This window comes from Marmota marmota, unplaced genomic scaffold, assembly GCF_001458135.2.
Source record: "Marmota marmota marmota unplaced genomic scaffold, marMar, whole genome shotgun sequence".
In the NCBI taxonomy this organism is placed as follows: domain Eukaryota; kingdom Metazoa; phylum Chordata; class Mammalia; order Rodentia; family Sciuridae; genus Marmota; species Marmota marmota.
Window position 1 is genome coordinate 16,774,271 of NW_026000108.1, and position 21,431 is coordinate 16,795,701.

Genomic DNA, 21,431 nt, shown 5'->3' on the forward strand with positions numbered 1-21,431 from the left:
TGCAGAATATTGGTTCTAAAAGAAGGAGGGCAATGGAGCAAGTGCAAGGAGAGACCATTTCCCCCAATCGAGAAGACATAGGATTTCTCAGCTTCAAACTTCAATTCCCTTGATCCCAGCTGTAGTTATTTATTTCTTTATTTTTCTGTTGTTGGGTGTCTGATAAGTCCCTGTCATTTCAAATAATACCCAGCATATTTCACCTCCACCACCCAACTACCACCAAACTGCCCCCAGTACCACCTTGATATTTTAGTTAGTCTGGGCTTGCTTATTTTCTTATATTTAGAGAATTTTAACTCAAATATACTTCATATTTTCAAAGGCCAAACAATCAGAAATGGGTTGAATAAAGCAGAGACTGTGTTATTGGCCATGAAAGGTTACAGAAGTTTTAATTCTTAAAATCACCAACCCTGTCCTAAATATCCAGAAGCAGAGCAGGATCCAAATGACCCCCTAAAGTTTCAAGATCTCTAGATTGGTAATCGATGATCAGTGCAAAATTCATGCTTATTCAGAGAATTAGTTGTCACTGAATTGTATCTGTTTGATAAATAAAGCTGAATGTCTATTGACAATTTGGTCTCATTCACCAAGGTAGTCCTGAGGTGGTTCTGTGAAAATTCCCTTTCACAGATGAGGAAACTTGGGTGGCCGAGTGATTTATCCTGATCCTTTGACTAAATTGTATGAGTGTGGGGCTTGGCCATTAAAAACCCCACTCCACTACCTCAGGGAAAATTTTGTTACAGTATTGAATAAACTGTACTAATCAGAAATAAAGTTGCTCAGATCTGGGGTATTAAATATTAATTATGCAATACTCTGTTACTTAAACAATTGTTTTATTTTCAACACAACTCATGACTTTCATGTTGTTTGAATTACATTAATTGACTATCATTAATGATTCCTCCTAAAGGAAAAATATAAAAGCCCTGGAATTGGATTCAGGTCTGTGTTAAGTCAATATTAAGCTTAGTGAAACTGTCACATTTTCTGGCTCCAGAACATTAGTAAACATGAAAAGTCTTATATTGTATACAGTCTTTGTAGTGAGACAAATTGGGATTAAATGTTGGTGGTTCCATTTGACAACACTGAGACTCTCTGAACACCAATTTTCTCATAAATTTAATAGTAATAAAAGTATCCATCTCTTGGACTTAGTGCTAGGATAAAGCAAAAACATGACGTCTGGGACATATAGCATGGATTCAGTAAGGGAACGCTAACATTTTTTGTTTAAAGCCATTGAACAGAGTTGACTAAAAAAACTTGCATTAACAATACCAAGAGAATTCCATCATATCAGTTTTGATATTCCCATTTACAAATGAGGAAATGTGGGCTTACAGGGGCACAGAAATGGGTTCCTGAAATGCTTTCATCAAGAGAGAAAAGAAAACCTTTATAAATTTTGGTGAGTGTATTAGTTTTCTATTGCTACTGCTCTGAACGACCAGAAACATTGCTACTTACATATGTTACCTTAGAGTTCTTTGGGCCAGGAGTCTGACCCAGATCTCTCCAAGGCTGAAATCCAGGTGCCAGCAAGGCGACATTTATTTCTGAAGCCTATGTGGGAGAGTTGGGTCTTGGTTCATTCCTGTAGTTGTAGGTCCTTGGGGACTCTCACCTGAGGACCACTGCAGCTTCTAGAGGCCACCTGCATTTCTGGGCTCAGTGGTCTCCTTTCTTCATCTTCTAAGCCAGCAATGGCAGGTTGAATCCCTCTCAAGCTACCATCCTCTCTTCTCTTGTTGGTTCATATCTCTGACCGACTTCTATTCCTAGGATTCATGGTTATGTGGGGTCCTCCTGAACAAGCTAGAGACATCTTCCCATCTCAAGGTCCTTACCTTAGTCACACTAGCAAAAATCTCTTTTTATATTCATTCACTCCGTGGTTTAGGGCACAGGCATCTTTGGGAGGAGAAGGAATTATTCTAATTACTAAGTGAGAAATAGCATAGAAATGCATCTCCCAAATATGCAGTTGTGATACATGATTCACACAGTGTTCCAGTTTGAGAAATAATGAGATATTATTAATAATGTCACTTAGGCAGAGAGCCAGCATGAGACTGCATAACGTGGCTTATGGTGACCTTGCTAACCTCTCCCCCACTCTCATTTCTGGTGGGGTGTACATTCACCTTATACTGAACTTACTGTCTGAAAGAATCATACTCTTCTAAGAGAATGATAAAGGATGACCAGACAAAATAGCTATAATTCTATATGAAAATAAAACTCTGACCTATGTAAGAAACATCAGAAGCGAAATCACATCTCCGAAGCCATCAGCCCAGAATAGTCAGGACTTGGTCAGCAGCTTGTGTGTTTGTTTGTCCCACCATCACCACCTTGCTTCCCACTCAGTCCCAATCAGAGGAAGCCAAATATGCTCCCCAAACCAACCACTTGGGACACACTGCTTCTATTTAGCCTTCCTCCTGCTTCCTTGTGCCAGTAACCAGTAACCTGAAGACTTCTCCTTTTTTTTTTTTTAAAGAGAGAGAGAGAATTTTTTAATATTTATTTTTTAGTTTTCGGCGGACACAACATCTTTGTATGTGGTGTTGAGGATCAAACCCGGGCCACATGCATGCCATACGAGCACGCTACCGCTTGAGCCACATCCCCAGCCCAAGACTTCTCCTTTAAAAACAAACAAAACACCAAACTCTGTACAGCTTTTCTTTTCTTTCTTCTCCTCCCTGCCACTTATTCTTCTTTTTGTACTGGGAATTGAACCCAAGACGCTTAACGACTGAGCCACATCCCCAATCCTTTTTAAATTTTTTTACTTAGAGACAGGGTCTCACTGAGTTGCTTAGTGCCTTGCTAAGTTGCGGAGGCTGGTTTTGAACTCGAGATCCTCCTGCCTCAGCCCCAAGCTGCTGCGATTGCAGGTGCACTATTGCACCAGGCTATGTTTCCTCTTTTGTGTTGGCCTTTGAGTCCGTCCAATTGCAGGTGATGGTTGCTGACTCCCCAGCTATAGAAAACTAAATATCCTACTTTTCTCATTTGGGTGTTTTATTTCTACATCTCCTTTGGTTTCTGGCACATTCCTTTCCCCCTTTTCTCTTCCTGGATCTCTTCTGTGGGTGATTTATAGTCACCTTTTTAGTATTGGCTTGGTTGTCACTAATAACAATTAACAATAAAATTATTTCTAGAATAATAGCTCACCTGTAGTAGGTCCTTACCAGATGCTAAGAACTGTCCTAAGCATGTTCAATTTATCCACTTATGCAACTGTCGTCATAATTCATCGAAATGGGTTTCTATTATTAATTATACTTCACAGAGGGGTAAGATAATTCAGAGAGATCAAGTAACTTGCCCAATGTCACAGAGCTACTAGGTGAAGGAGTTAGGACAGCATTTAGTTAGCCTGGCACTATTGTTCACTCTGGAGAGTCAATTATGCACATTAAGTTTTCAAATGCTCCAAGTGTAGGCTGGGTACCCTTTACCACATTTTAAATTAAGGCTCTATATTTTATCTTTACTAGTAGTACCGTGTTGCACTGGTTTATAAGTTTATCTCTAGTCCCTCCTGATAAGTTTCCTGAGGAGGAGGATGGTGTTTACCTTGTTCATGTCTATATGTCCAGCATATAATAATTTCTCCATCAGATTATATTTAAACATTTAACAAATGAATGACTGGATTGATGATGCAATGCCAAAGTCTGAATTACTTTTTTTTTTTTTTAAATTGGAGGATCCTAAGCTATGGGGGGGGGAAGAGGGAACCAGTCTTTTAGGCAAACTTTTAACATACACAATTCTGTGCATGATTTTATATCTCTGTTCAGTCAACAACCTCTTCAAACAGCACAGCTGCTCTCTTCCAAGGTTCATTTTCCTCCATATTCTTACATGCAAAACCACGTGTAGCACTGACATCTGTATTGGAAAATCTCCTCCCAGGTGAGGGTCATCATGAGGCTGGACCAATATCTTCCTGACTGTGGGTCCTGAGGCAGAGCCTCTTCAACTTAATAACGTCCTTCTGAACTTGGCAACAGTCCTGAAAGCATTCTCCCACACATGCTGTCCAGGGAGGATCAGCTGAAACCCAGTCTGGCTATGTATTTCCATGCACCCTGTCAGAAATTTAGAGCAAACCCCAGCCAGGTCCTCACAGTGTCCTGAGCCTCTGACCTCTGCTTGAAACCTTCATTCTGGGGAGAGATGCTGTTCATGCTCAGTAGGTTTTCTTTCTTAGATTCATGAAGCTAATAGGTCTGGAAAAGCATTAAATCAGCCATCTGAATCAATTCCTTTACTTTCTATCCAATACTACCGATATTCATTCATTCCACAAACATTTATTACCTACTAAATTTCTGGTACTATCCCAGGATTTGGGAATCCAGAGCTGAATTAGAAAGTCAAGATTCCTGCTGTCCTGGGGCTTCTCTTCTAGTGGGTTTAATAGGTAAAGTTTGACATACAAAGAATCAAATAAAACAATTTCAGTAAGTGTGACAATAACACAATCTTGGATGAGAGTGACGTGCCCGAATGTATCTAGTTTCAGAATAAGTGTCTTTCCATGATGTCACCCCATCACATTCCCACTCCCCCATCAGACAGTCTTTTCTGGGATTTCCACGTTTTCTTCTAGCTTCTCAATGATTATACTGGGGGAAGTAATAAACCTCATTGAATAAGAAATCCTCTTGATCCTTTCTCGCTTAAAATTTATAGCCAACATGCTAAAAACAATTTCTCACTTCTTTTTTTTTCCTTCCTCTCTCTTAGGAATTGACTACTACAACAAGATCATTGACGATTTGTTGACAAATGGGGTTACACCCATAGTGACCATCTACCACTTTGATTTGCCTCAGGCTTTAGAAGACCAAGGAGGTTGGCTGTCAGAGGCAATCATTGAAGCCTTTGACAGATATGCTCGGTTTTGCTTCAGAACCTTTGGGGATCGAGTCAAGCAGTGGATCACCATAAATGAGCCTAACATTCTTGCTGTGCTGGCATATGACATGGGCAGGTTTGCTCCTGGTATATCTCACTTTGGGCCTGCAGGTTATCAGGCAGCTCACAATTTGATTAAGGCTCATGCCAGGGCCTGGCACAGCTATGATTCCTTATTCCGAAAAGAGCAGAAGGGTAAGGTGTCTCTATCATTGTTTTTTGTCTGGTTGGAACCCGGAGATCCCAACTCAGTGGCTGACCAGGAGGCTGTTAAAAGAGCATCTGCTTTTGCATTAGATTTCTTTGCTAAACCTATATTCATTGATGGTGATTATCCTGATCTTGTCAAGTCCCACATTGCATCCATGAGTAAAAAGCAAGGATTTCCATCATCGAAGCTTCCAGAATTTACCGAGGAAGAGAAGAAAATGATCAAAGGCACTGCTGATTTCTTTGCTGTGCAATACTATACAACTCGGCTCATCAAGCACCCAGAGATTAAGAAAGGAGAACAAGAAAAACTGGACTTTTGGCAGGATTTGCAGGTTGACAGTTTTCCAGATCCATCTTGGGAAGGTGTTAACTGGGTCTATGTGGTGCCGTGGGGAATACGTAAATTACTGAAATATATTAAGGTAAATGCATGATTTGTTTCTGTCTGTGTGTACCCACATATGTGAGGATGGCAATCAGGCATGTGTATGAGTGTATATGGAACTAAAAGTGGGTGATTTTAGTTAATATGATGTCCATTTGTTGTCCTGGGAAGAACAGATTGAGGAGTGAGCTGGTGAGGGCTAAGTAGCTAGTAATGGGCTTAAAACCTGCAGTCAACTTCAGAATTTGTTGTTAAAGTCAGCAATGGCTGTAGCAGTAGCTTGCACACATTTTTCCAGCTGGTGTCACAACAGTGATTATTAAAAGGGCATTTTAAGGAAAGATAGGGCTGGAGCCTTTCTGAGTCTCCATTCCGCTGGATGACATCCAGGTGGCTGAAATTAAAATTTCAAGTTATCAGTTTTGAGGACCCCTCCTGTGGGGAGTAGGGAATGTGGCTGCCAGAGGGACTAAGGGGTTAAGGAGCAGTGACAATCAGCAGATGCTGATGGGAAGAAAGATATTTCTGTCTTCTCATTATAATAAGAGTCATTTGACTGTCTTCATGGACATTTGCACAGTTTTGCTTTTCCATTGTTAGTCATAAAAGGTCAGCGTGTGGAAAATTAAGTTAATAGGGTCAGTGCAATTTGATGAAAACTAGTTTTGGGGTTGTAGCTTCAAGAAGATTGAGGGTAATGCACCTGATTTTATGAGCTTTTTTTTTTTTAAACATCTGTTTGGAATAAAACTTCTGCTCTCTTGTTCTAGGATACGTATAATAACCCTGTAATTTACATCACTGAGAATGGGTTTCCCCAGCGTGACCCCCCATCTCTTGATGACACTCAGCGTTGGGAGTATTTCAGACAGACATTTCAGGAAATGTTCAAAGGTACCATTTGAAATGATGAAAGATCAATTGTGCAAACTTAATATAATTCTCCCATGTGCTTATTTGCATTCAGCAAAGACCAATGATTTTGAAAGCTGAAATTCATGTAAATCAGTACAAAGCCATGTAATTAGGAGAGGGGAGAAAAAGTATTTAGGAAAGAGGAAGGTGGGGTTTGGTCTTCCTTCAACCTCCTGAAATTGAATCAAGTAAAAAGTCACTGTCTTCTGAATTTTGTGGCTCCTGGGTGAGGGTGACAAGAATAAAAGGAGTGGTGACTGGTGGGAAAGAACATTAATTATTACAAAAAGATTAGCACTACCGACTACAACACACTTTTTATTGCATATTTTAATATCCTAACTACCAAGAAATGAATGGACAGGATTTTTTAAGGACCCAAATCCAGTGTTTATGCAATAGACTTCAAAATGGCACGAGTCCTCCATCAATGTATGTACCATTAACTTGTAACCAAGAAACCCAAAAAAGAAGAAGCTTTGGTCTTAGAGAATATGTGAATTGTGTTTCAGGTTGATATTATTATTCTGGAAACTCTGTCTTTCCATGTAATTCTTTTTGTATTTGCAAAGACATCAAAAGGAATCATATTTAGTAGGTAACCCTTTTCTAGACCAGGCAGCCTCCCAGCTCCCTTCTTTAGCTTCCTCTTGGAATATTACTGCTTGAAACTGTTGCTTCATAAATTTCGTTCTTTCTCGCTATAAAGGAATTGTATCGTAGCAGCAAAATACCGTGCAAAACTGAGACTTCTAATTTTCTTTTTTTTAAAAGCATTGTAGCCATACTCATTTTTCATCATTTTATTTGAAAGTCCCAGAATAATAACATTCTTTCTAAAAATTTTCACTATTATACTGAGAATAGAAGAAATTCTGGAAACTGATGGAAAGCGGTCTTTTTCTAAAATATGTTGACTGGATCTCTTGCTCAGGCCTTGAGTTTATTGACAGAGGCAATTGGATTCCTACAATTTGATCCAAGCAAAATAATTATTTTGTATTACACACAAAATAGATTCTTCCTTTGGTTGACCTTCATTTTTTGATAAGAGGGAAATCTCTCCTTCTCTGAGGTTTCTCCCCACTTTTCCCTGTAAATGGATTCTATTCATAGTTAACCCATTGAAGCGCCTGAGTTTCATCCTGAAGGACAGGTAGACATTCAAGCAGATTTACAGATGGATTTAGGGAGCATAAATGATTTGTCTAAGATTAGTCTGGTTACATTTGGAAAAGGAGAGAAAAATAGAAATTGTCTTTTTTTAATTTCTAAGCTTGGTGCTCTGTTTACTGCTAATCATTTAAGAACATTTCATAGATATTTAAAATAATTTTAAGTATTTCTAATGCTAAAATCTTAGGGTTGGACCCTAAAACTCAAGATGATTTAAAGATAGAAAAATATCAGAAGAGTGGAAACTGTGAGAATTTGGGTTTCAAAAGGTCAGGAGAGGGAAGAAGGTTGACCAACAAAATCCTGTTTTCAACATGTACATATCATACCATATTTGGTCTTTAAATTATCTAGTGGAAAAAATACAGAAGGTTTCTTAATTACAGTGGTTCAACTTGTGATTTTGTGAAATTTTGATGGTGTGACATAGGTTCGAATGTAATAGAAACTAAACTTGGAAGTTTGAATTTTGATCTTTTTCTGGATTGGTTTCATACTATACTAGAAAGCATGTAATCATTCTCTTGTGATGCTGGACTTACAGCCATAGCTCCCAGTCAGCTTTGAAACCACAAGGGTGAACAATCGAGACTACAATGTACCATGCTGCTATGCTGGGATGGTCGGGGGTTGGGTGTATTAAATGCAGTTTTGACATAATTATGAGTTTATTAGGACATGAATACATAATAAGTTGAGGAGCCACTATATCATGCATTTGAAACATCATTTTCTTAGCACTTACATTCTCTTTGAATTTTAACAATAGACAATATTCTTTGCAACTAATGCATAATACTGTTTTTGTTTTGATTTTTTTTAAAAAAATATATAGCCTTTCAAGATGTGCAGAAATCTACAAATTGACAAAAAAAAAATCTATAAATAAGTATATCTGTCACTAGGTATATGGATAGATATTTTTTCATAGATTTTTGTAGGTAGTGAATCCTTTTGTGATAAAACTCTCTTTGCTAATAACAAAATCCCTTCTTTTCTGTGAACCATCTGTCTCCCCCTATCCTCATGATTACCACAGCCACAGCCTGGCAAGGGAGATCAAAGGCTATTCCTCTCAACAGATAATTGACTGGTCTAACTACAGGCGTGTGACATGGACTGAGCCAATCTCTGCCTAAGACTTAGAACTTGGACCAATCTCTTGGAATGCTTCTTAAACTGTGCAACTTTGTGAGCCATTGGTGGCTTTACTTTGCCATATAAATTTCCAAGCAGCAGGAAGGGGAGATGCTCAGGAAGTGGAGACAAGAAACAGGGATAATTTTCTAATGGCTCTTGAGCTTCTGATTCCAGTTTTTCCTGAAGTCCAGCAGCATTCATGCTCTTTTTTTTAAAAATAAATATTATTTAGTTGTTGATGGATCTTTTTAAAAAAAATTTATTTGTATGTGGTGCTGAGAATCGGACTCAGTGCTGCACATATACTAAGCAAGCGTTCTTGCACTGAGCTACAAACCCAGCCCATGCATGTTCTTGATAGACATTATTATTATTATTTTTTAATAATGAAAGGTCTTACCCATTTCTCTCATCTTCATCTGATTTTAATTGGGCTTCTATCACTTAGAACCAAAAGAGTTTTAATTAATACCACCATCTCACTTCATTTTCTAAACAGTGAGATAAGGTCATTACTCACACTTTATAGAACAAACTAAGAGGCCAAGACATTTGCTTAAATCACGAAATTACTAAGTAATATTTACTGGAAAAAGACAGAACTGGTATGTCATTAATACTATTGTTGATTATCTTGGTATCAGATATGATGTGTTAAGTTCAGGGCTCTCTGAGTCAAAGTGCCTTTTGTCTCTGCATAGAACTTCTTCCTTTACTTTTGGCACTCTGGGCTTGCATATATTTGTTAAAAGTAGTTCTGCTGTCTCTGAAAAGGTCAACAGGGTCTATGACCTTGGACACTCTCAGACACCCCATATACTATCTCTTATCAGAGGAACTGAGTTGAATTTACTGCTCCGTTTTCTGAGACTTCTTTGAGGTCGTGCTGATGATCGTGGTTGGCAAGAACCTTCCTGGTAAGAAGCATCCTGTGAGCAATTAAAAATGATAACAGACCAAGGAAGACATTTGTGGAAAGCACTGCAGGTGGAGCCCACCAGACCCAGGTGTCAGATGGACAATGGCTTTGTGATTCCCACAAACGGGATCTCCCTCCAAATCACGCACATGGATGGGCACCTGATGACACTATAGCTGGATCATTCATTGATCTGGAGGGCTCACTGATCTCTTCAGGTCAAATCCCATAGCAATTAGTCACGTAGTAAAAAGTAAGCTAATGTGTCTGTTTCATTTTGGGAAAGAAGAAGAAAAATTATATATGTAAGCTAGGGCCTTTTTATCCTTGTGTTGTTTAATTGTATTTAAACATCTTCAAATAGGTTATATTTCATGATTGTAGATTCTGAGAAGAGTAAAGCAACAACAAAAACCTTAAAATAGCATATAACTAGGCTTGCATGCTAGTTCTGCAAATTTTTCAAAGAGGGGCTTTGGGTAAATTGCCTGACCCATCTAACCCTCTGTTTATGTTTAAATATGGGAATAATACTTCCCTTGGCAGGATTGTTGTAAAGATTGCATTTAATGAGTTATATATAACCCATGAGCTATTAACTGGTACATAGTAGTTCCTTAACAAATGGTAATTATTATTATTATTATTATTATTATTATTATTATTATAAAATGTGCACAGTTAAAAATGTACCCACCATCTCCAAGTCAATTTCCTTGTTAGATTTTAAAAATGCTATTCAAAGACTGGTTATTCTTCTACCCTTCCTTTTTCCCCTTTGAAGCGTGGCAGAATATTTCCCCAAAGCTGCATGTTTTTCCAACATTTTTTGAGGACCTTCTGGCGTGTGTTTGAACACTGGCCTTTGGCCATTCCAGGCAGGTTGGTGTGGGGAAGAAGCCACAACTGCATTATTTCCATCCGAGAGGTTCCCAGATGAGGTGAACAAGCAAATCACCAACAGCAGAATGAGCTGTCACGCACCTGGGGACTGCCCCGCCACATGGACTTTTGTATGTCTGGCATTCATTGATCCTTAAATAGTTAAGCTTTCCTCCCATCATATGAATCTTTATGACATTCATAAAATTAACAGCAGTGCTTAGACTCCAGGGCAGTGGCAGTGAGTTCACATGTACACACACACACACACACACACACACACAGATGGATGTGTTGTTGTAGGGGTCAGAAAGTATGGGATCCCAGGGAAGTTGCTCTCAAAGGGCAAGACTCCACTTACGGCATAAATCCTCCTGGAAAGGGGGTCCAACCTGTGTCCAGCCTGTACCACCTCCATGTCCAGCATGTCTGCCTTTGGCTTGTCTTCTGATCTTTCTTCAACCTGGAATTCCATGATCTTTCCTTTTCCTTAGGCCAATTCTGTTTTTTGGAGCAGATGAATGTGCCAAGCAAGGTATGGGTTTGGGATCTGGTCCTGACAGTTATGCTCTCAAGGACTTTGGGGAAAACCTTAAGCAGACAAAGCTTTAGTCACCTAATTTCTGAAAACAGGGTTAATTATGAGAACCTGTCTTCTAAAGGGTGGTAAAAAATGAACACGATAATGTTTAGAACACCTAAAGAGGGTCTGGCACATTACTAAGGATTCTGTAAATGATGGTTAATTTTTTTTCTGGGGGCCCCACAAATCCTCTAAGGGCTGGAGTTGTGCTTTTCATAATTAGCTCTTCAGCCCTGAGTGCTGAGCCTGTTATATTGTAGTGTTCTACACATGTTTGCTGAATATGGTTGTCTATCAGGGAAGGGTTAGACCATAGGTAATGAGAAATAAATGATGAAATGATTGGGAACTATATTTTCTTTCCCTAAAGAAATATACCCCACACAGGGGAAAAAAAATGCAGCCTTCTGGAAAGTTTCTGAGCCAGCCCAACTTTCTAGTCAGATCCATGCCTGAGTTAGCACAGCGGTGGATGATTGCAGAGAAGGTTTGTTAATGACCAGCTTTAGGCTTTTAATGACAAAACCCCTCAGCAAGATGTCATCGAAGTTATTGAAGACTTCACTGAAAGTGTTGAAGCTGATACATTGTAACAAGAAGGTTATAAATCTTGCAGCTTGGATATACCACCAAGACAAGATGCTGAGCACAGAATCACCCTGCTGGTGTCTGTCAGCATTATCCCTCCCCCTCTCTCTTCCCCTTCCCATGGAGAGCCCGTAAAGGAGAAATACATCCATTTCCCAAAGTAGCGCAGACCTGGCAGCCACCTGCCTATGCCAATTTCAGATCACAGAGGCCCATTTAACTGGACAAAATGTGTTAAGCACCTGTGTTTTTCTAAATGTGCATAAAAACCTTAAGAATCGAGGGAAGATCTCCAAAGTTAATGCAATGACCTTTTAGAAACTCCAAGCAATTAAAAATGCATTGTAATCTTAGAATAGAGACCCGAATTCCTGAATGTAGGTTCCCACACTGTTTTATTGCTTCTCAAAGGAGAATTTTGTCACCTTGGCCCCTACAAAGCAGTTCATCTCTTAGCTCTAGAGGGGCCATATAAAATATACTTGTGTGGCTTTGGGTATATGTTGCGTGGGATGTTGGATTGACTGGCCACAGGTAGCAAGGCTGCTCCTCCCACTGTGCTGGATGGATGAGAGCAAAGAGGAGCCAGGTCAAAACAGAGAACAAAGAACGGGATCCAAAGGCTGTGCACAAAAATTGTTAGTGGGCATTAATATATAGACCTGTGAGATTCTTATTGATGTTTAAAAATTGATAAAAATTGTATGCATTTGTCATGTACAACATTTTGCCATTATAGAATGGCTAAATTGCACTAATTAACATATACGTTATCTCACATATCATTTTTTGTGGTGAGTACACTTAAAATCTACTCTCAGCAATTTTCCAAAATATAATACATTGTTATTAATTATAGTCTTCGTATTGTACAGTAGATCTCTCTCCTCCTATCTGAAATTCTGAACCCTTTGACCAACATCTCCCCAAACCCTCCCACCGCCTACATGCTGATTACAACCCTTCCACTGTCTTCTTCTGTGGGATCAACTTTTTAAGATTCCCACATACAAGTGAGCACATGGAGTGTTTGTCTTTTGTGCCTGGCTTGTTTTAGTGAACATAATGTCCTTCAGGTGCATCCTTCATGTCCCAAATGACAGGATTTCCTTCCTTTTTAATGCCATACAGCATTTCAGTTTCATGTAGAACACAGTTTCCTTTATCCATTCATTTGTTGATGGACACTTAGGTGGATTCCACATCTTGGCTTTTGTGAATTGAACTGCAATGAACTTGGGAGTGCGGATGTCTCTTCAACATGCTGATTTCATTTCCTTTAGATGTATACCCAGTAGTGGGATTGCTGCATCATACGGTAGTTCTCTTTGTTTAATTTGAAAAGCCAGGAAGGAAACTCTTTCTAATATCTGTGTCCTACCAACCTGAATACCCAGACCACAAATATACATATACTCAGCCATAAATTATTCAGGTTACCTTATCATAGGTATACTGAATGACTTTCCCCTATTTCTTTTATCTTACTTCCATCCATGGCTTTCTGAACCTTTCCCATCATTACCATGAAGCCTGGCCAAGTTGAAAGCCTGGCAGTAGAGAGTCTGCAAGGTTTGGAGAGTGAGGATGGGATCAGTCCTGTGTTCCACTGGTGTGCCTGTGGGAAAGTCATCATTAGGACTCTCTGAATGTCAATTTCTTCATCTATGAAATGGGCAATGTTAATTGCTATTCTACTTAAATCAAAATCAGTTGTGAAAATAAAATGAGATCATTTATGCCTACCTATGCTTTGAACACCTAAGATGTTTGATGTTCTTCTCATATTTGACGTCTGCACTTTACACTTTTGTTTAAGGTCATCCATCACTGTGGCCCAGATGAAATATTTGACACCATCTGGATCTCATTGCTCTCCGTTTCGAAGGGAAGGGTTGGAAGGACTTAGTGCTCTTTATTAGGGTTCTTTCAAAATCTACAATTCTCAGTTTCTATGGTTTTATTTTTCTGCACATTTCTAAACAGCTATGATGGTTTCATCACTTTAAGGTTTTGTAAGAGAACATGTACTATGGAAAAGTGATGAATGTATTGTTTAGTAAATCTCAGAATTTCACACACACACACACACACACACACACACACACACATTACATGAGTTACTTTACCCGTCCTGTCCAGGTGAGGCTTGCATTGATATGATCTGAGACACATGCCATTTGTAGGCACATCCTCTTAGAAACAGAACCTGGTGCACCTGCTTCATGGGAAGAGGTGTCATGGAGTTCCCATGAGAGAAATGACTCAGTTATCAGAGAATTTGCCCTTGTGCTGATTGGAACAAACCACTTTTTCTTTTCTTTGCCAATAGTATTCTAATGGCAATGCTATGTCCCAGCTGATGGACAGCTTATACCTTAGACTAAACTTGAAACTGAATTGAACTTCAGTTGAAACTGAAGTTTTTAATTCAGCCTAATGGCTCTGCGATGATAATTACTTTAGTCCTCCACAACTCCAGGCCTAGTGAATTTGAAAAAACGATATAAAGCCTTTTAAAAAATCAGGTAATTCCAAATGGAGTCTCCATATTTTAGAACAATCTGCCCAGTAATCTCTGTGTCATGCAGCAGCCAACAGAAGCTCCGTTTTGTTCTGATAACCACAAAGAAGACCTGCAACTAAAACAACTGGGGTTTATCTGAAGAAAACCCACCTCTCTAGAAAAAGTAGGAAAAAGAGGAAGGATTAAAAAATGATTTTAATAAATATTTCAGAAAGAACTATTCGGCATATTCAAAATGACTAGAGTGCTACTAGAATTGAAGGAAGGTGGATTTCTCAGTTTTTTGTTTTTTTCCAGGATGTTGATGACAGTAAAATCAAGCATATTTATACATTGCCTTTATTTCTGGATATCCAACATAGTTTGATTATTACCTGACCTTTCAGTGAGAGTGAAAAAACACTGCTTTGTTGCAGGGCTGGTGAATTTCATCATACTGTGGCTGTCTGGGGCTGCCTGGATTGTGCTAAGGATTCTCTTGGCCCTCTGTGGGCTCATGGAAAGAATGGAAAAGAGTGGATGGTCAACTGGTAACCATCCCCCTTAGGAAACTTAATGTGTGTTTTCCATTAGGGGAAAGATGATATATTCTTTGTGATAAACTAATACATTGGAATTAGGTTTTATGAGTGAAAATTAAATGAGTTCATTAGAGGGGATTAGCTCCCGAGACAGTGTAGAAATGACTTTCTGATCTTCAGTGCTGTTTTATCAGACTTCAAAAATGTTATCTCCATCTCTGTGGCCTTCTCCTCTAGGTCTTATCTTATACTTCGTAACTTCAGTGTTGCTCCTGCCGGTCAATCATGCTACAGTGACATAGCTATTGTTTCTGTCAATTTTCAAAACCTTGTTATAGTGTGAATTATGGGTTAGCTACATCTTATTTTTTTTTCACTCATTAGCCTGAGAGTATCTGAGAAAGTCAGCAAAGTTATAAATAAAAACATCAAACATGGGTGACATGAATGCGTCATGGACTTCCCGTGCAGCCCTGTCACAATTAAGTACTTGTTGAATATGACAGTTGAATAGATGGAACTTGAGAGACACTTTGATTTTTGAAGACAATGCCCATTATAACTCTTGAAAGGAAAAAAGAAAATCATTTTCAGGAAAAAAGTGGAAGTTATTAAAAGGTATAAGCTCTCATAGGCAGAAGCAGTGTGTGTAGATTTTATTCACCATTCTTGAAAGACAAAAATTCTGACCAGAATAAAATATTGGAGTTTTGTGCTAGATGCTTAGTATTCTGTAAATGCTCCCGTAAATGTTTAATGAGCGGCAAGGAGACTGGGTCTAGATTATTAGCAGAAAAACTGAATTACTTCTGGGAATTTTGGTGAATTATTTAATTTATACCATCACTTTATTTTATTGTGATTTTTAAAGAAGTGGTTGATTGTCATTATTATTATGAAAACGATTTCCATGCACTGGTTTTAGGCATGGGTGTTAATTATCCTCATTGATATTAAATGGGGTAACAACAATTTTAATGTATATTAGTTTTAAAGCTCTTTTTATGTTAATGCTCTTAGTTTGTGCCTCAGTTTCTTCTCATTTAGAACATGAAAGTGTAGAACTAGCTGGTCCTTTGGGATCCTGCCAACTTGAGAATTTTGTGACCCTCTAAATATTCTTTCTGGAAAGATATGTAACGGATCACATTTTATTAGAACTCTTTATAATTTCTTAAGCTATAAAATTAAGTCTAAGGAATTGTAATTAATGGTCTTAAAAAAAAACCCTCCCTTCTTTCTTCTTAGCCAGTGACTTAATTTGAATTTTAACACCTGTCTTATATGAACATAAAATTAGACCTTGCTCTGCAATGCACTGTTTCTATTGGTATTGATTCAGGCTCCAGGTAACATTTCCTTGACCTTCAATCTGCATGTTTCCTCTTCTATTCAGTCACAGTGGAAATGAACTTCACTTTTCTTCTCTTGAGAAAGTTGTCTCTGAGTTGATAAAGTCACAAGGACACCTCACATTCCAGTTTCACAAAGTTACTGTAAAGAACATAGAATCTCAGAGAGGAAATCAGATGAACAAATCCATTCCAGGCATTAGTCTAAAATCCCCAGGTGAACAAACCCATAGTAGTTATAGTTGCTGGCATGACATCACCTTTCCAACAGGATCATGGCAGGAGCCACCAAATCTTTCAAATTTTAACAGTTAAGCATGATGTTTCTAACTTTTTGCCATAATGCATGATTTAATTCAGTTAGGGAGTGCAGTAATTTTAACTTTCCTTAAATTTAATGTGACCATGACACTTTTGTCTCTGGGCAAGATCGTGAAACAGAAGGAGGGATCAAGCTGCTGCCCTTTCAGAATGACTGTTCCACCGTAATTCTGTGTGGAGACCTCACATAGAGGAAATCTGTTTTCCTATTCTGATTCTCGAGTGCAGGGTTTATTGCCTCAAGTTGCTGTTTAGGTAGCATTTTCTTCAATACAATGAAAGTATCAGCCTGGTGCTGAAGATGAAAATAGTCTCTTTTGGACTAGAAAGTAATTCTTAAAGCTTATCTGGGTAGGAGAGGGATGTCTATCTGTTTGAATGGGGTCATGTCATCAATAGCAAAGTCTCCTGGGTGTGAATAAGATTAGCTAATGAAACCACATCTTGGCCTGGGACTACTTTGTGCCATTCTAAAGTTCAGCCACATTGTCCTTCTTGTTTGGGAGAGCCCATTAGAGGAGTCTGCCTGCTTTAGAGATAAGTGAAACCATAATGGGTGGACAAAGAAAAGGCATTGGAACCCAGAAGAATTTTTATTGGTGCTGGTGAGTGAAGGAGAGCAAGAAGGAACCATGAAGGTTTCAGGTTGAAATGTTAATGAGCTGAGGATTAAAGAGTAGGCACTGGGAGTAGGCCTAGGGGAGGAGGGCATCCCACCTGCTGATGAAGTCATCTTTTTTCTGTCCTGACAACAAGTGGAATTCATTGCTTTAATAGATTTAAACCCAGCCCAAAGTCTTAAATGATTTTAAATGACCATGCTCTTTTATGAATAATTTTCCAAATATGTTTTAGAGTTAAAAATGAGTAGGACTCAAGAATTAGATGGTCACCCAAAGGATGAGTAAATATAAAATAAATTTATATTTATTTATATGTCTGTGTGAAGTGTGTACATTCTTTATAGATTAGGTTTATGTGGCTGAGGCAATGCTGGTTTGTCTCTGAAAAGATTTTTTTCCAGAGATGTTCAGGAAATGTTTCTAATCCTGATTCCACAGTTGGCCTTTTGTTTAGAAATGCCTTGAAAAAATATTCGTGGCCCACGTTTGCTGCCTTCCAGAATATATTGTTACCAATGTCAAGTTTGGCTCAAAGAAACCCTTAGCACTTCTAGAAAAACATGCACATGACCCATTGATTGTGTACACATTTTGGATAGACAGGCAGAAAATTTCATGATAATTTTACGCAACAGAGCCTTGCTCATTTGATGTAGTGAAAGAACATATCCTTCAGTGACAGATCGGTGTTCAAAACTTGGCTTTGATACCTTTTCATGCTGTGACTCTTGAGCAAGTTATTTTACCTCTGTGAATCAACTCTGAATATTTATTTCTGTTGAGGATTAATGATATACTTTCTCTGTTAGAGAAATGCCTAGCACATAAATCCTTCAAATGATGGCTTTTGCAGTGAAGTCTTTGTTACCCAGCATCTATTCACCGGGATTTTAGAAAAACTGTGACTTCCTGAATAGTCATCAAGCACTGATAATTTATGCTTCTCTTGATGACCCTGAAATGCATTCTGAATAATTAGAGAAAGATTAAATTATAATCAGTTTAGTTTCAGTGTTAAGTGTATTTTAATTTATTCTCATTCTTTAAAAATTTGTAATCCTTCTGCATGTGGTAACAATTAACAAAAAATATTTGATTAGCTGGAGCACTACATTTCCTGACTATCTGACAGATAAAGAGTTTATTGTATATTGTTGGAATCCAAACTCTGCCCTGTGAATACACTAGACATGCACTGATGGATTCATATTAGCCTCCTATTTTCAGAGCCAATGTATTGCCTGTTGTAAATTCTTGAATTGACATTTAAATATCCTTGATAGTCACCTCAGAGCTTATACAAGTCTCTTCTTGCATATTTCTTTGATCACATGGCCCTTTGGTGGCCATGTCTTCTGATTTGTGCAGGTGGTAGCCAAATCTTCTAATCCAGAGGCTATTTACTCTTTCCCATAGATTTCTAGAGATGGACATCTCAAACACTGATAATTTATTAGCAATCAACCTAGCTCTGTGTTTCATCAACCTTTGCTCTCATGCAATCAGGTTTTAGACTTGTTTTCATTAGACCTTTTATTCTATATAAGCGCTCTGATGAAAATTTCACCACCCACTTGATAATTTTTGTGGTTCTTCTTTGAACTTTTCATATTTTCGCCATTTTTCTCCCCACCACACCAATAACACACACAGCTTTTTAAAAAACTATTTTTAGATGTTGATCAGCCTTTATTTTACTCATTTATTTATATGTCGATGCTAAGAATCGAACCCAGTGCCTCACACATGCTAGGCAAGCACTCTACCAATGAGCCACAACGCCAGCCATATGCAGCTTTAAAAGACAGTTTAGTACCAGATGTTAAAAATAAAGACTCTTCAAAAACTCATCAGCACTTATTGTTCTTTGGTGATCTCAATTATTTTCAGGCAAGCGCATTGATTTCTCTGGTTCAAATGATCAGCATAGTATTTAGCATTTGTCAATTTCCTTTTGTCTTCCTCCTTCTGTCTTTCTTTGAATCTCTGCCCTACATTGAAATCCCCTTTTGCAATCTGTCAGTCTTCTTTTCCATAGTGTCCTTCATATTCCAGCTGACATCCGTGATACCTATTATGTAAGGTGAAGAAGAGGCTGATCATTTCCTTTAGAGTGAGGAGGCCAACAGGCAAAATAGCTGATTAAGAGTTGATTTCGCATTCCGTGCCCACTCAAGTTTTGGCCCTGGTGAGGAGGGCAAGCTAGGTCGGGGTGCTTCTGTAGCTGCCTTCCCTGGTGATGTCTAGGTAGCTGCTCAGTGAGGATAGGGAGCCAGGGTTCCTAGCCAGAAAGCGACAACTAGTCTTCTACGCTAAACCTGTGATTTCTGAGGCTGAACTCACTGGGTAATTGGAGTATGTTTGTTCAGGTAAGTTGCTTGTTGCTGTTTCTGTGTGTAATGTCTCCCCCAGGTGATTTTTTTCTCATTGTATAGATGTATATTAAGTTAGCAACTCAGTGGTATAGCCACCACTGTTATTCTAGTGACAGCACACTTATATCTATTTAATTACTGCAAGTATATTTAATATCTCATAAACCATATGTACATTATAGGGCCATTTTGAATCTTCTGGGAACTCTGATTTTGAACTTAGGTATGTTTGAATGGTCAAGTGTAATGTTTTATTGAGGCAGCTTCTGAAACAAAATGTGACATTTTCATAAGTCTAACTGGGCATCACCTGGCAGTACAAATTTAAGACTATTATGGTTTAGATTTTAGGTGTTCCCAAAAGCTCATGTGTGAGACAATGCAAGGAGTTTTAGAGGAGAAATGATGGGGTTCTGAGAGCCTTAACCCAGCCAGGGAATTAATCCCCTGGTGGGGATTAACTGAGTGGTTAACTGAAGTGGTTAACTGAAGGCTAGGTAGGGTATGGCTGCAGGAATGGGTCTTTGGGGGCAGGGCTTTGTATATATTTGGATCTGGAGAGTGGAATCTCTTTCTCTCCTGATCATGTGAGCTGCTTCCCTCCACCACACTTTTTAGCGATGAGATGATGTTCTGTCTCACCTTGAGCCCCAAGAAATGGAGCTGGCAGGCTGTGGATTGAGACCTCTGAAACTGTGAGGCCTCAAATAAACTTTTTCTCCTCTAAGATTGTTCTTGTCAGGATTTTTAGTCACAGCAGGAAAAAAAAAAAAACAAAGCTAAAACAAAGACCATTCATGAAATTGAAGTTAAAAAATCTCTACTAGCTGTACAGATGCACTGTTAGTTGCAGAAATGAATGTAAACAGTAGTCGAGGATGTTTACAAATCTTTAACTTTTGAAACTCCTAATACTAAGTTCTCTCATAAATATGTTCAAATACACTCACCATCAGAAATTTAATGTTTTTCTTTTATTCTAGGGAGATTTATCTTTTTACACAAGTGTTCTTTTTTGTGTTCCTATTTTTTTTTTTTTTTAAGAAAAACCTGTTTTACACAAGTACTGCTGAATCTTTGTTATTCAGAGTAATGGTAGGGAGGAGAGTTAAGAAATGCCAGTTGAAAGTTAGTGAGATGTATTAATTTCTGTCAATTACTGGAGATGAGCCATTGTATTATATTCAGGTTTTGATAAAAAGAAATACCAGGTAATAGACCAGGAGCAGGAGGGGAGAGGAAAACCTTTGTTCAAAGCATGGGACATACACAGGCCAAAGGAGATTCACTGTGAGTCATAGCACTAGTCTTCAAATTGTGCTCCAGGGTCTCTCGGGTTCCAGAGAGATACCTTTGGGGACTCTGTTATGTTGCATAGAGGGAGAGGACAAAAGCAGGGTTCTAGGGCACCCTCATTTTTAACGGTTGTATACATTAGAAATCCATAAACATTTTCATTTAAAAGAAAGACTCCTGTTAAAAATAGAAAAAGTGGAAAACAACTGAATAATAGGCACCTCATTATCAGAGAAGAAGAAACAAAGCTCCTTTGGGGAAATGAAGCTTAACTTTATTTCTCTTTCACTTAAAAAAAAAAAGCTATTTTCAAAGATACCATGAAAAATATAGGTAGTTTTACTGTGGCCAGATTTAACTAAAGTTAATATTTTGCCACAAATATTTTACATTAAAAAAGAAATAAGTATTATTGATTCTTTGTGTCCTCCCTCTCCTGGGGATCTTGAAATTGATATATATTTCTGTGAACTAGATACATTTTGTTTTTACAAATGTACTGATGTACATTTGTACATAAATTGAGTGTATGTTGTTTTGGGCTCTTCATTTTTTACATAAATGGTGTCAAACTATGCATATGTGTTTTCAGCATTATTTTCCATGGGATTTATCCATGTTGGCACTTTCAGTTCTAATTAATATATATATATATA

General features: G+C 38.3%; 1 protein-coding gene across 1 annotated transcript in view; it reads left to right on the forward strand.

The window, feature by feature from the left end:
- Positions 1-21,431, forward strand: part of LOC107139156 (cytosolic beta-glucosidase) — a 109,323-nt gene that overhangs the window by 45,108 nt on the left and 42,784 nt on the right. The window contains exons 4-5 of the mRNA XM_048784275.1: positions 4,789-5,594; positions 6,328-6,451. Of these exons, the coding sequence (XP_048640232.1) occupies positions 4,789-5,594; positions 6,328-6,451 (930 nt within the window). The remainder of the gene's footprint in view (positions 1-4,788; positions 5,595-6,327; positions 6,452-21,431) is intronic.